The sequence below is a fragment of the Pollachius pollachius genome (genome assembly GCF_949987615.1).
Source record: "Pollachius pollachius genome assembly, chromosome: 1".
Taxonomy (NCBI): domain Eukaryota; kingdom Metazoa; phylum Chordata; class Actinopteri; order Gadiformes; family Gadidae; genus Pollachius; species Pollachius pollachius.
The window spans coordinates 48737934-48754109 of NC_136934.1; the positions used below are offsets into that span (position 1 = coordinate 48737934).

Consider the following 16176-nt stretch of genomic DNA (forward strand, 5'->3'; position numbering starts at 1 on the left):
TGACTAAAGCCGGCTTCAAAGTGATATGGAGATAAGTGAAGCCACAGGCGCCCAGTACTGCACCAGAAGGGGCAGCAACGAGCAGTGAAACTCTCGTAATGAAAGACGGTCTGATCTAGTGTGTAGAGTCTTGGGAATCAGGGTCTTGGGAACTCTAGCTAAAGAAGCGGACCAAGCTAAGCACACCCCGGGCACAGGACTTAAATAAGAAAGTGAATATTTGCCTACAGTTCACAATTGTCCTTCAGTTATTGTTATCTTATGCAACAGGATTAACATCATATGTAATGATTTCAGACACAGCGCAAGAGGGCAAGATAAAGAGGAGGATTTCAAGTCCCCTTCAAGGATATCTGTATATTTATACACATACACGCAGAAGACGTATGCCTCCAAACTATACAAAACCCAAATTATGTTCCACACCTGAGGCGAGTGGTTACAGAACTAAATCAGATCTTTCCTAGGGGTGACCATAGTATGTCTGAGTAAATTAAGGCCTCTGTTTATTTAGAGCAAACATTACAGCTTGAGATCTGCTTACAGATAGGCCAAACAGTGTCTAGCTGATTACTACTCAAAATCAATGAGATACTTGTCTGAGCTGTAAATGACTGTAGGCTTCTCATAAGAATCTAAAATATGATGCAAATCATCTGAGTGGATACAAATACTCATACAAAAATGAACACAAAAAATATATATATACATGGCCGCAATTATTTCATTTAATTCCCTGTGTCCAAGGGGCAAAAAATAATCTGGTTTAAACTGAGTATTGTGGCTCATGGGATAGAGGAGATATACTCTGACGCCATGGGGATGAATATTAGACACCATACAAAGTCATGCCGCAGTGAGACACTTTGAACCAAACACTGACGCATTAACGACTAGAGTGGCGATTCAGAACATCATAGGGAGAGCAGAACGCCCCTTGGTCCAAATCGCATCACCGATACAGAATGCGATGAAGCACGCAATGGCACGTGATATACGGAGGTGCTTGAAGGACTTGAAGCCATTTGTGATGGCCATTTTCAGCTGCTCACACATTAGTATTAGCACGGTCACACAAGGCCGGATGTGTCTGTTAACAAACTCCAAATGGCTCTTGTTAGCTTGTTACTAAACTACAGCCGCTCCAAGATGAATCGGTTAAGTGCTTAGATGTGATAAATATTCAGACAAGCAAGACAACATGATTGGTAGCAGGGCAAGACGTAAGGGTGTGATTCAGTGATCAATATTAGCAATGAACATTATTAATTATCCCAAAGTGCCGAAGTCTAAGTTGTAAAGATTGCGTGTGTCCATCGGTGTCCAATCATGGGCTCCTTGAGCTAACTGAAGGATGTGGTTTCTGGAGCACTGCCTGGAGACTGTCTGGTTTAAACATCCCATTCAGATAGCGTGCTGGCTGGCTACCATCAAGGGGACAATGTGCTATGTCTTGCTCATCAACAACATGTACCAGTCACGCACATCATTATTATGGAAAATTATATCTATCTATCTATCTATCTATCTATCTATCTATCTATCTATCTATCTATCTATATATATATATATATATATATATATATATACATATATACATATATATGATTTATAATAAGAAGAATATAGGCATAAGTATGGACAATAGCAACTTGTCAGACCTGTATGTGGCACATGACTCTCGTTCCATCTCCCTCTTAATAATTATCATCAGCATCCCTGTTTTTCCACATTTTCAAATTATAACTATTAAACATTCCAGGGTGACAATTTGTTGTTTTATTGAGTGTAGTAAAGTGGTGTGAAGTGAGGGGATGGTAATAATAATAATTGGTTGAACAAGGTATAATAATAACAATCAATATAAATTGTTGATTTAAAAGAAAGAGCATCCATACGTGTTTTCCTCATATCAGCATGTTTTACCAAACATTAGAAAATCTGTCTATGTGAGGCAGCGTGTGGTTGTGTGTCGGTGCACTCCGAACAACAACAATAACAACAACGGCCAGCATCCTTGGATCAAATGGAGCGCGTGCAAACAATGTGACCGTAGAAACATGTGCGCGTCGATGCGCGCGACTGTAGCAGCGACGCGGGGCGGGGCCTGGATGGTGACGCAAACGTTTTCGATTGGCTCTCAATGACATCACTGATAAGAGCCGAGCCAGAGCACCTTGTTTCTCCTCTCTCTCCTTCTCCCTTTCTCTCCTTGACGCATGCCCCCCACAACAGACACACACACACACACACACACAACCACACACAGGTTACAATGAGCCTTGCCCATCCAACTGTAAGCATGGGTATCCCGGTTACATTGTTCACGCATGTTAGTTACCAATTATTGATCTGTCATCGTCTTATAGTCGTCTCTTACTAGGAGTTAATTTTGCATTTCAAATTGGTTTAATTATTACATCTCAAAATGGCTTAATTATGGTAGCCCATTATAGTCCAACTCAGGGCCCAGTCAACATCACAGAGACAAAGAGACGCCCACCGCCACCTGCTAAAATCAAGCCAATCAAGTCAACGTTTCTTGGAGCAAGAAACACAACATAGCACAACTTGTGTTAAAATCAACTGTGGAAGGTAAGTTGTGTTCCTCGAGGAGTGCGCGGTCGGAACCGTAGGACGCCCGATCACTGGACGCCAGCATAATCCATTACTGGTATGACGTTGAATAGTGCAAGGCAAGTCAGTGGAAGATGTTTTACACCAAACCCAAAACACCTCCAACCGCCATGTCTTAACTGTATCCAAATACAGAGCGGTTGTAGTCCTCAAAACGCTCGCTTTACGCACAGCCTTTACAAACCAGTGGTGCAGTGAGCAAAGTGTGAAAGCAACAGCCTGCGTTCGGGCTCCTCGAGGCCCAGAATGACGTCACCTACCCATCTCGTAGGCTGAGGAGGATCCACTGCCATGCACCCTGCGGTCCGCGGGACTTTAGATCAGACGTTTCAGGTTCAAAGACGTTAAAAAAGCAAGATCGGCACATGTTGTAATCCCCAAATGTTTCCAAGAGTTTTTTAAATCCAAAAGTGTGCGGAAAACGCCGCGCCGGTCTTTAGTGGTACACGTTAAATCCTGAGTGAGTTCTTCAAGAGATAGCTGCAGTTGTTTAATCCCAAGAGTCGGAAGTTGGAAGCCAACTGTAGAGTAGCTCCATGAACATAGCACTGCAATCTCCTTTCTGTCTCCTCTTTTCACACAATCTGAAAAGAGATAGAACAAATGAGTTTCCAGGTGAATTCATCTAGAAATAAAGTCATGAAAAGTTGTGTGTGTGTGGGGGGGGTACTTTATAAATAAGATAAAAGGATGCGCAATATTGTGTGTTTACTGTGTGTATTGGGTTGTTATTACAATGATTATTTGTGGAAAGGGCTCTAGGTAGGCCTACTTGAAAATAACGAAATTCTAAAAAGAATAACAGGTTTTGATAAAATGTTTTGGTTTGGATATACCATTCATAATAATCCATAAAAGTAAGAAAACGTTTGTATTTGAACTTCAACTACATGATGTATTTATGTATTAACCTCATCAATGAACGCCGAAGTAAGGCCAGCACTAGGCAGTGGAATGCAAACAAATGATAGAATTCCACTGTGGGGCTTTTGTCCATATGGGCCAAACAAAAAGAAACAGGCCCTACCGGGAAAAATCATATCTAGGCCTTTTTTTAATAAGACAACCTAGACGGAAGTCATTCAAAAACCTATTCATATGAGTAACACATTCCATTCTGAACATGTTTAATTAAATAAGAACTAAATATAAAGTATTTTTGGTTCATTCAACGTAAGTAGTTATAAGGTGCCCAGACAGTTTGACTTGTAGGAGCCAAAAAAATAAATAAATAACTGAGGGCATAAAGTTTCCTGAAAACTTCAAATGAAATTGTTATTTTGCCTGAACAATGTTGTAAATTAAAAGTGATTACAAGAAACAACGCAAAAGTTGTTCTTTTTCCGGTTAACGGTGGGATTATTTCGATGTTCTTTGTATGGACTGAGAACAAAGGGATAGAGCCTTAACTGTAACAAAGAGGCTGCGGACACTTTTACCTGTTGCTCCCCACGTCTCCACAACTGAAACAACTTCACATGAATTATTATCAACCAAAAAACCGGTCAAATCTGCCATCCAAAAATAACTTGTTGAATCTACATGTTGTTTTATCGACTCGAGTTGAACTTTGTGCCTTTTTTTTTAGTCATTTACCCAGTACACCTGATGGTCGCTCCTCAATTTCCCGAAAAGTGAGTTGTCAAGTTCAGTAGTAAGAACATATTCAGTGCACCCTATGTTACGTTAGTAAAACACCATTTAAAAACTCTTATTGAGTTTTGCCAGCGTGCGTAAATATCGCAATTCACCAACTTCCAGCAGCATCTAACTTCTAACATGCAGCCGAATCTTCTACCTACTTCACATCCATAAGATAAAGGCGGGATAAATGAAACAATCATTTCAATTAAAATACAAAAACAGGTTTCTATGGGGTCAAATGAAAGAGTCGTGCGTAAAATACAACGAAGAAGCATGCATGCACCAGCATCCTCAAGTTCTCAACGCGCCCCTGCATCAGACAAAGAACGGGATCTCTCCTCTTTCCTCCCGTCTCTGCTTTGTGCTCAAGTTGGAGAGCTGACGCACCAACTATCAGCAACTTTTTATTGGACTGTAATGATCGGCGTTCTTCCAAAAGTACACAGAGATGCACGATATACTTTGAAATAACTCACCTTGGCATCCACGATTTTGCCCGCGACGTCGTATGTGGTGAAAAAGTTTGAAGGGGCGCGCACAGCTTTGTGTTGTTTAGTCCCCTTTGTCTGCACGTGCGAGAGACAGGACTCCTTGGCCGCGCCTTGTTCATTTCGCTCAGCCAGAGTCCCGCCCTCTCCAAATACAAAAAAAGAGGCAAAACACAGGCAAGGAATTCTGTTCGTGCAGAGATATTGATCTTCCCATGCAGCGTGCATTTCTTTATTTCTTAATATTTTTACTTTATACTTTTTTTAATATATTTTTTATTTTTATTCTTTGTTTACCATGAGCAGCATCTCGCTCCGTTCCGATAGTTTGGCAACTGTTTTGAATATTGACCTACTCATAAATGCAGTCAATTGAAAATTGGCTCGTAAGCATATCTGAGCAACTTTCCTCTGTCAGGCTTCTTTAAACGACCGTGTCAGCATTGTGTCTGAATGGTAATAAAGGTATAGCAAAAATATCAATACATAATAAGGTTTCATCATTGGGAAAAATGTACGTTAATGGATCGATATGTAACTGAAAAACAGCAAGCCGCATACACCATTATGGAAATGTTGGTTTGTTAGCTCATTATCACTATACATGCTCCACCTGATAAAACGGATCTGAACAGGCGGTGATAAACGTTGTTTATCTATAATCTTTTCAATGTTATTGTCTTCTGAAGTTTGAACTTGAACTTCTAAAAGACTATAAAAAATAAAATACTTGAAATAAGGATAATAGACACATGTACAGATGGGCAGGCTGTCAGGGAGGCAGACAGACAAGACAGTGTATGTACACAGACATGGAGAGAAACATCTACTCTTCTGACCTCTCCCTCTCTCTCTCTCTCTCTCTCTCTCTCTCCGCCTCTCTCTCTATCTCTCTCTCTATCTCTCTCCGCCTCTCTCTCTCTCTCTCTCTCTCTCTCTCTCTCTCTCTCTCTCCCCTCCAGTATAGTGTACAGTAGTATTCCCAGCTCTGCTCTGCTGATATTCCACGGCCCGCTGCCTCTACCTCCCACAACGCATAGTCAGCTGAGCCACGCGTGAGGTCGCATGCCCAACATTGCAGCATTCAGCATTCATCATCCAGCATGCAGCAGTCAGTATGCAGCATTCAGCATTCAGCATGCAACAACCGGGATTCAGCATGCAGCATGTGGAATTCAGCATGCAGCATGCGGGATTCAGCAGACAGAAATCAGCATGCAGAATTCACCATGCAGCGTTCAGCATGCAACATGCAACATGCAGCATTCATGATGCAGCATGCAGTGGCAGGGCAGCAGGTCAGCCGTTCCTAATGGAAAAACTGCTGCGTCATGCTTCTTCACTCAACAGCGGAGCAATTATGTTCCCCCAGTCCGATCCTACTGGTCGTCCGCCTGCAGAATATCAGGGCCCTGCTTATATGATCTCAGAGATGTTACGGCATGGTCCAACTGGAAGGAATAGGCTGTATTCAGTGAAGAGCTGAAGACATGAACCTCCATTGTCCCTTTGTTAAGTAAGGCATTTTCACATGTGTTGGATCCACAAGGATACTTTACAACGTTGTATCATTGAAATGCACTCACCCAACTGCAGTAAACGTTCATCAATACATAGAGATAGTATACATGGACTGACACTAATGCTTCGTCTTGAACCCTGCCACACAACACACACATTCACCCCCCCCCCCCCACACACACAATGTAAAATCAACCACCCGGCACGGCCACAAGCCAGCTGCCAGAGAGTAAGCCTTTAGGTGTGTTGCTCAAGGGTAATTCGACCAGAGGAGCCAGCAACTTCTGAGGCAAAATACTGTTTAATTCCAGAGATTTGTTCTCATTGTGGGTGACTAAATGTGTTACCTTTAACACTATTTGGGATCAATGCCCATACATTTCCACAATAACATGTATGCCATTATGTATTGCTTACGTGTTTGTTTTGGGAACACTTTATAATAAGGGTACATTAAGGGACCATTAATCAACACTATTTAATGCAGTAATAAACATTAATTGACAGTTAAGTAACAGTTAACTAATGTGTATAGCAATCATGTAATACCCGTGTTCATGTTTACTAGCGATATTCATTGTTTAGGGGTCAAGGGTAAGGCCTAACCTTTGACCTCATACTTACCCCTACGCTAATTATATATAATAATGCTAATCAATGCATTAACAAATGTTAACTTATTGTTAAGTAATGGTACCCTTACTCTATAGTGTTCAGATTTTGTTGTTTTTTAACAATAAGTCTCTGGAAAACAATTACCTTCGCATAATTGTGCACAATTATTTGAGCAACAGACAACTCACAAAACCCACAATCATGAATGAATTACTGCATTGAAAAGAAAGATGTGAAAGAAAGAATGTGACAGTGTGACAGTGATTGAAGGAATGAGGTCGATTTTGGGGACTTTTTCAGATAACCCTGATGGTCTTGTACTCAAGATTTGAAAATGATGTGTACCTGAACCAGAGGAAAAAGACTTTTGAGAAACGTCCTGCTATAAGCAGTTGTGACTGCTTAAATCCGACAAGCTACCCAGCCGAGTATTGCTGTGTCGTGACTCAAAATACCTACACCTGTAAACTAAAAATGAATTTCCATACATAATGAGGCACATAATCAACTGAACCTCAAAGTGACAAACGTTCAATTACACACATATGATTACGCTTTGATGATGTTTCGACAATAGCGTACATTACAGGCATACTTTTAGTTGGTTGCATCCAAAAATGACACAATATATAATTAAATATTGCATCCTGTGGAAGATGACACAGAATGACAACTAGCGTGATTACATGCACACTATATCCTGATTACCCTGAATAATCAATTTGCGGCAACAATCGCGGTGACAGGTTAGCATATATTTCATGAATGTGACGCTTTGCTCTGTTGTCTTTGGTTTACAGCAGGGGGTAACATGTAGCTCGCTGTTCATTAGGATTTAATTAGGGGGATACATTTGGAAAGCTGTGCTACATATGTGTGCCACAACTTACAATTGCTCTTGTTGTTGTGGCATCCATAACAGCAGAAATAAACTCAATTTTTTACAAGCTACACTTTGTCATCCGTGGCACCGTCCATAAACCAGGTTTAGCACCTGATATAAAACAATAAGCTTAAACTGTCTGATCGCCGCATTATTTATATGCATGCGAATGCTGTTAATAAGCATTTGGCACGTGCCATATGAGCAGAAGCTCTCGTTTAAGCTGTAAGATGTGAGTATGCACACACACACACACATACATACACACACACACACACACACACACACACACACACACACACACATTACCATACCATGCTCAGGTATACACATGTAGATGCACACACACATACATAGACACACACACATAAAACAGACCATGCCCAGGCATACACATGTCGAGAAACACCCACGTACAGACACACATAACTACGCCATGCCCAGATGTACACACGTAGTAATACACACCCACACACACACACACACACACACACACACACACACACACACACACACTCACACAGATTGACAGACATGCTTGTCAGCTATGCTGGAGGGTCCCTTGGCCGAGTGCTCGCTCGCTCTGCCCCTCCCCTCAGACCAGCAGTCTGTCTGGGAGTGGGGGAGGGGAGACAATGACTGTCTGAACACCAGACGGCAAGGATACAGTACAACAGTCTGGAGAATAGATTAGAATAGAATAGAACAGAATAGAGAAGAATAGATTTACATTTTCGAATATTTCCGTCCAGATTGCATGTGCATATTAACAATAGGTCCTCGAAATAAAGGTATATCTTAATTTTCTACCCAGTCTTACAGCATAGCATGGCTTCTAGGTAGCAATGATCACCATTCATATCTACCATAGTGTATGGGCTTCCTGTTGTACCACACACAATGCATGAGGGGCTATACAATGTCCTATAACATAAGAGTTCATGTGTTCTTTGAAGAGGAAACATGATAACGGGATAAGGTGAAGGAGAAGAGGTGGACACCCTTTAAGAGGTGACTGTATAATGGCCATGAAAAACAACAATGTTATCCTGTATGCTTCGGTTGTTGAACCAAAGCATGTTCTTGCACTATAGCTTATATGAGCTTCACTACAGGAGAATAACAGTAAACACGTGGCATTCAATGGGTGCTTCTCATGAGTAACCGAGACAGACATAGCATTAGCCCTTATTTCTCTCTCTAGGCTCGGTCGGCTCAGAGGTTACGTCATGCTGGGATGCATGTTGGGAATGCTGTGATTGAGTGTTTAGGTCTGCCTGACTATGCGCTACTTCCCTGTATACATAAGCAGTACATTATAGGTATTACATTATGTGAAACAACACTATAAACCCTGGTATGCTATTTAGATTGCTGTGGGTACGCGCTAGCTTACCGTCCCCTTAGGGTTTGAACCCAGATATGTTTTCATTTATAGGCTTGATTGGTGGAATGGGGAATTAGAAATGAGAAAGAAGGATACAAATAGGGCCAGTCTCAAGGGTCAACTTAATTCCAACCATCTGGTCATTTTAATTGACTATATTTTGGGCTACATTTTGATGTAGTATTAATAGTGCTTCTTGGTCCCACCTACCTCGTATTCATTTTAACACATTAAGGTAAATTGGAGAAGCATTGCTGCACTAATTACTGAAAACAATATGGATGTGATACTGTTCCCAGCATTACATTTGACTATTTTAGTCTTAATTCATGCAAAACATGCTTCTATTGTTAGTTATGTTTCATAGACTTGGGAGAATTGGTGTCAATTATGTCCTTTTTCCTTAGTTTTGCTTCTTTACCTTATTTAATGGCAGTTGTGTTTTATATATTTTCTAAATCAGTTTGCGACGTATTATGTGGGGTCTGATGGTGTAAAGCCTTGCTCGGGTTACCGATCGAAGGGGCTGATACACCCTGTGGCATCACAAGGCTCTTGGTATCCAAGTGTTAACCACACATCACTTACCACCGCAGCCAATCAGCAACGGCCGTTTGGGTCCCATGATCAGATGAGGAGTATCGTCTGTCATGTGAGCGTGTAATGCACCTGCCCATTACTCAACAGGGGCCACATAACAAGTCTCCTCAGATGACCACTAAAGCACCTTTATGTGTAATAAATGTCTCTTATTACCAATAATACCAAGGTCATCAAAAAAAGAACAGTCAAGCAAGATGTTTTTTTTTAAGGTTTCAGTTCCAGCTGATATTTATTTCCTTCCTTGAAAAAAGTTCTGTACACAAGTTTTATATCAACAATCTGACAGGCAGTAAATGGACACAATTTTAGCTGGCATGAGTTTCTCCCTCCTCCCGTCTGTCAAGAAAAGGATGGTTTCCTTTGTTTCTGGCATGATTAGAGACAATAAAAAATGAATGTTCTACACAGCATATTGCACACGATGGATGAAAAATAAAGTTAATATATTTAAAAATGCTTTCATATATATATATTAAAAAATGAGTCCTGAACGACCACCTTAAACGTAAGTCAAGGATGTGTAAAAGATAGCAGTTCTAGACAGTGCCTTTCCTTGATAGCAACAACGTACATAAACACACAATCTTTTTGCTTTATGATACAGTCAAATATACAAAGATTGATTCAACATTTCAATGTTTTTCCTCATTTTTAACTCTTTTTTTTTTAAACACAACAGCTAATAACCTGAATCTGAAATACAAATGCTATTCACCATGCCATAAAGATACTAAAACAATTATTAGCTAATAGTTAGCTGACAAGTAGAAAAGATTATATATTCAAATACAATGAGAAACGCAGTACAATTAATTGTGTGCGGAACTCAAGTCAGCAATTTGAATATGCTTGATGTTATTATTGATGGATAGTTTCACTGACTGACCATTCAATCCAGCAGTTGCCTACCAAATTTTCCAAAAAATGTAATAAAAATCGCCAAGATTAAAGTCCAAATTATAGCTACAATCTCCTCCAATGTTGTCATAGGCAAGCTATCTGACAGTTAATACAAAAAAAAGGAGTGGCTGCTCGAGATAGTACTGGTGCTGTTGGAGCACATGTTCCACGGGGTTCAGAGAAAATGTGTAACTGTGCCTTTAAGAAGCAGATTGGAATCGTAAACGTGAATGGTGGACTGATTCAGACTGAAAACCAGCCAGCCGGATCCTTGAAATTAGGAAATCCAATACAGCGGTATTTGTAGGCTACACACCGATTGATGACATCCCCATTTTGATATAGATTTGTACAAAAATACACTGAGAAAATAATCAAACTGTTTCCTCTCTTTGTCAATGTCCAAAAGTCTACATTTAAATATAAAAAATAACTCAAAAAGATTGTTTGTAAAACTCTAGCCCTTCGCCTGAGAAGGAAACATGACAGACAGATGTACAGACGAATAGACAAACTGTAAGAAAACACATGACTAGACCATGTATACATAAAATAAAAAAATGATTTCGGTCGAAAATGCTTGGCCCGGTGTATAAATACAACATCCTGTATAAAATGGCATCTGAATAAATGTAGGCCTACACAACAAAGCTCAGAGGATGGAAAAACCGGCGAGGATTTCTCTATAATAGGCTATCTGAAATAAAACATTAAAGGAATAGTTTTGGTCCTGAATTGTAGAGAAAAGTGTAGGCTATAAAGTTCAGCACAGATTTGACGTTGCGTTTGAATCCTGAAGTTTTAAGAATTGCAACAGCTGGTGATTATTCCCCATGTCCTTTGTAAAGAGAAGAACAGAAGAGCGGCGCCATCTACCCATTTAAATAACCCTAATACTACTTAGAAGAACTGCTCCACAGTCAGAGGAGAACCCCCAGCACACAAGAACAGTAGTCTACCATGCGTTTTTTTGCTTTGACAAAATATCGGACTTTTTAAAAATGTCAACCCACCTTGTCTCACACAAATCCACATTAGGTGACACCATTTAAAAACCTTTTAACAACTCGTGGACTCGCGTCTGTACCTCTAAAATCATCGTGAAGTTAAAGTTCGTTTGGGCGACCGTGTGTGTATCTGAAATGTCCCTTTTTCCACCAAGGCGGACCGTCCCGCCTTGCCATCAGTTTACGTGCAAATCAATCACAGTTGCTCAGTTCAAAACAGTTCAAGACAGAGTCTTCTTTCAATAGGAACTCTGTCGGTCCTAATCAGGCGTCAGCCGCCCACAGACATTTATTCTTCCTCCTCTCCCCTCTCCCTGCGCGTACTTCTCCGAGTCACACGCAGTCCACGAATCCGGGAAAAAAAAAGAGGCGAAAAAGCAACTTAATCGCCCTCGTGTTCGCCTGGTGGTGGCGCGACTCGGGTACCCCAGCGGTGGGGGAGACAGGCGGTCAGGGTCGCTGGTCGTCTGGTTGGGACAGCCAACTTTGTTACTCCCCGAGTCCGCTCGGGGTCCCAGTTGATGGTTGATTTTTCTTTTTTTTTGCTTACAAGGTAATAGGCTACTTGTGTCGTTGCGTTTGTTTTCAGTATGTGAACACCAGGTTGGAGATGGTCGACTCGAGCCAGTCCCCTGAAATCATCTCGCTCACCTCGGGCGTGCAGTAGTCGGGGAACTCGAAGTGGGAGCCCCCTGAGCCGGACTCGAAGTTAAAATCCAAATCCCTGTCCAGCACCGAGGAGCCGAAGCTCCCCAGCGACATGCTGTCGAAGCCGGGGCTCGGGTTGATGTCGAGCAGGTCGTCCTCGAACTCCTCGTCCTCCGAGGAAGAGGAGGAGGAGTGCGACGAGGCGGACGAGTGGAAGCCGGAGGGGGTGGGAGAGGCAGCCCGCCGGTTGGCGTATGTGTGGCGGCTGTGTCGCTCCGAGGGAGCGCCCACGCTGCCGCCACTCACAGACTCGCCCCCTTCCTCCTTGCTGCTGCCCCCGTCCTCGTACAGGCTCAGGGGGTCGCTGGAGTCCGCCGAGCTGCTGAGCGTGGGGCTGGCCGGGACAGCGACCGACGACGCGGGGCTAATGCTGCCCCCGTTGCCAAAGACGTACACCCTCTTGGGCTTCTTGCTGTCTGGGATCTGCTTGGCTGTCGAGGAAACCGATTTGGACTTGTAAAGAGAGGAGTGGTGGTGGTGATGGTGGTGGTCCGACGAGTGTTCGGTGGAGAATTGGGATGCTTTGGTGCTGTTGTTGTTGTTGTTGCTACTGCTGCTGGCAAAGTGTGATTTGTGGGGTTTGCTGCTGTTGGGGGACTTAGATCCGTGCTTTCTTGAGGCGGATGACTTAATGCTGGTGTTTCCGTTGCTGGAACTTTGTCTGTCCGCCTTCTCTCCGTTACCCGGTTTGGAGGCGCTTGATTTGACCTTCTTCCTGGGCCGGTATTTGTAGTCGGGGTAATCAGCCATGTGCTTGAGCCTGAGCCGCTCCGCCTCTCGGATGAAGGGGATCTTGTCGCAGTCTTTGAGTAGTTTCCAACGCTTGCCCAGCCTCTTGGAGATCTCGGCGTTGTGCATGTCTGGGGACTGCTCCATGATCTTTCTCCTCTCGATCTGCGACCACACCATGAACGCATTCATGGGTCTCTTGATGTGGCCGCTGGGAGTTTTGCACCACGCTGGGTTCTCTCCCAGTTTGTCTCCAGACGAGGAGGCGACAGAGCACGGGGAGGGAGGAGAGGCGGCCGAGTCCAGGTCCATGCACGCCCCGGAGTCGGGGCTAGAATCCCCGGCGAAGAACGGCACCGCCTCGGCGGTGCTCTCCGTGTGGCTCATTTTCTGCACCATGCTGCTTAATTACACAGGAAGGCTCAGAGCTCACGCTCTCTCTCTGTCTTTCTCGCTCTCCACTTCTGTTTCTTGGTCCTGTGTTCACTTTATAGCAAGCTCAGCCCTTTTCCGCTCTTCATAGACGGGACTGAGTGTGAAACAAAGTGAAATAGAAATGATTCAGTCCTGAGAGGTGTTCTTGTTTTTGTTTTGTTTTTCTTCAGTCCGATATAGTTGGGGGAAATCCTCCTACACGCTTAAAAAGTACAATTCCATTATTGTACGCGTGCTTGTTGAAAATGTCCACTTTCCACACTCTGTACAGTGTGCCGGTCTTGCGTCTCATGAAGTCTGTTCAGTCGCGTGCGACTGAGTATATGCGCGCACCACAGCTGCCGCGCGCAGACTGAGTGCCACACTGTGCGCTCTGGCGCTGAAAAGGCTTCCAAGTTTCGCGGGAAGTGTGTAAGGTAACTGATATTCTCTGCATAGCCCTGTTCTCTCTGCTGGAAAATAGACTGAGAGTGGGGAGAGTCACAGAGTGTTTCAAAAAAACAAACGCCAGTTATATTGTCCGCCTTCCATCTGCAGTCGAGTTGAGTTTCAAGCAGCCTCCAATTTCTCCCCTGCTCAGCTTTATCCCTTCCGAAGATACAACAGCGATAAAATTCGACCAATGAAATGCTGTTTCTACCCTGCTTCGGTGCCAAAACACGCCCCCTCGACGGGGATTGGTCGAAAAAGGAATCTAATAATAATCAGCGCGTGCAATGAGGAGCCTCATGTCTGACCTCATTCCAGAATACAGCGATAAACTTTAGTTTTTTTAAAGAGACATTGGCTTCTGCTGTGAACCTTTTTCTTTCTCTCGCCACCAGCCCATGTGTATGCCATTAAGTTATTGCTATATAGGATCCGAGACGACTTTACCATATGGAAACTTAGCATTGAGTGCAATTTGAGCCCTGTTTATACAATTATACTGGCCCGGGTAATCCAGTAATACGAAACATGCACCTAAACATTAACCCTTTATTGGGTTTAGTTTAGTATGTTTATTAGACCATCGGGAATACTTTGGCGTGTTTACACCGCCGATATCTTATAACGTAAGACATTGTGCAGCGCTTCAAGAGCACACGTTAACTCGTATAGCGCATGCGCAATTTATGTGTTTATTATATGTGTCTTATTTTTTTAAATGTAAGCTATTTCTTGAGACGGTAAAGTGTGCGGAAAGATTCGCTCAGGCTCTGGAGCTGTTCAGCAGCCTCTCTCGTACTATATCCCTCCCTCTCTCCTCCTTCTGTTTTATAAGGCGGGACTGGACACGAGGCAGGCGGGCTTTTGTCACATAACACACGCCCAGTCCTCCTCACAGCAAGACACAGGGAGGAGAGGGGAGAGGGAAGGGGAGAGGCAGAGAGTGAGGGAGAGGGGAGAGAGTCAGAGGGAGATGGAAGAGAGAGGCAGAGGGATATAGAGAAAGAAGGAGAGGGGGTGGAGACGAGAGAGAGGGGGGTGAGAAAGAGGAGGGAGAGAGAGGGGGGGGGGGAGAGGGGGGAGAGAGAAAGAGAGAGAGAGAGAGGGGGGGGAAGAGAGGAGAGAGAGAGAGAGCAAGGCATGTAAACTCCCTTAACTCAGTGAAATCACTCCGAAGAATAATATAAACAAGAGACCATGAAACCTATAGACCAGCTAAATAAAACGATACACTACACAGTTCACATGCACATTATAACCATTTATTTACGATGGGAATCTTAGGATTGTACGCCAACAAGCAAATGTTTCCCCATGTGCAGACATCGTTTATTTTTCATGTCAGAATATCCTGATGGATTGAATTGGGCGAGGGACGTTAATATCCACGGACTTTATAATAAGTTAGGTTGAGTGCACTGCCACAATAACTTGAATTTAATGACATAATTTATTATATTGTTATTCTGTCCAGAATACGCGGTCCGAGCCAGCAGATTAATTGGCTTTGCATGAGGGAAATGTGGGCTACGCCTCAAACGGCATGTATTTTATATTGTTCATTGTATTGTATATTGCCGTGCTGTTTCCCCGCACATGTTCATTTATGTAACATATTCGTCCTCTACAACCTGCATTACAGAGGTTCGACGCTTCGCAGCCAACTTGTTGTTTGTCTGCCGCTAGATGGCGTCGCAGAACCAGAGTGGACTATTTCCGAGGTTAGTCGAAGAGGCTTTTACAGAGGGTAACAGAGTTCAGATTGAGCATACAAAACAGTAACAAGGGGTGAATTACATAATGTCGTTCCAAAGCGGAGGCATCCAGGCATGGCAGTAATGCTATAGTGCACATGGCCATCTCTGTGCATCTGGTTGTGTGTGCCTGTGTGTGTCCGTGTGTGTGTGTGTGTGTGTGTGTGTGTGTGTGTGTGTGTGTGTGTGTGTGTGTGTGTTTGTGTGTGTGTGTGTGTGTGAGAGTGTGTGCGTGCGTGCGTGTGCGTGTGTGCGCTGTGTGTGTGTGGTGTTTAAGGTTGATCACTAGATGAGACAATTAAACATGGAGGCCAGAGTTTGTTGATACAATGTAAATTGAAATACAGTGAAGTGAAATGTAATAAACAATCACACTTATTATGTAAACAATGCAATGTATGGCCTGAAAGTCTGATTGTAACAATGCATTACATGT

General features: G+C 43.1%; 1 protein-coding gene and 1 long non-coding RNA gene across 2 annotated transcripts in view; both read right to left on the minus strand.

Moving 5' to 3' along the window:
* Window positions 1-4874, minus strand: part of LOC307088148 — a 93888-nt gene extending 89014 nt beyond the window's left edge. The window contains exons 1-2 of the long non-coding RNA XR_013812546.1: window positions 4758-4874; window positions 2898-3221 (exon numbers count right to left, since the gene is read on the minus strand). This is a non-coding gene — a long non-coding RNA (uncharacterized lncRNA). The remainder of the gene's footprint in view (window positions 1-2897; window positions 3222-4757) is intronic.
* A 5115-nt stretch (window positions 4875-9989) lies between these two features.
* sox4b (SRY-box transcription factor 4b) lies at window positions 9990-14098 on the minus strand. Its single transcript, XM_079744021.1, has one exon. It carries the CDS (start codon window positions 13519-13521, stop codon window positions 12271-12273), a length of 1251 nt encoding a protein of 416 aa, XP_079600147.1. The 5' UTR covers window positions 13522-14098; the 3' UTR covers window positions 9990-12270.
* Between the last annotated feature and the right edge of the window lie 2078 nt (window positions 14099-16176).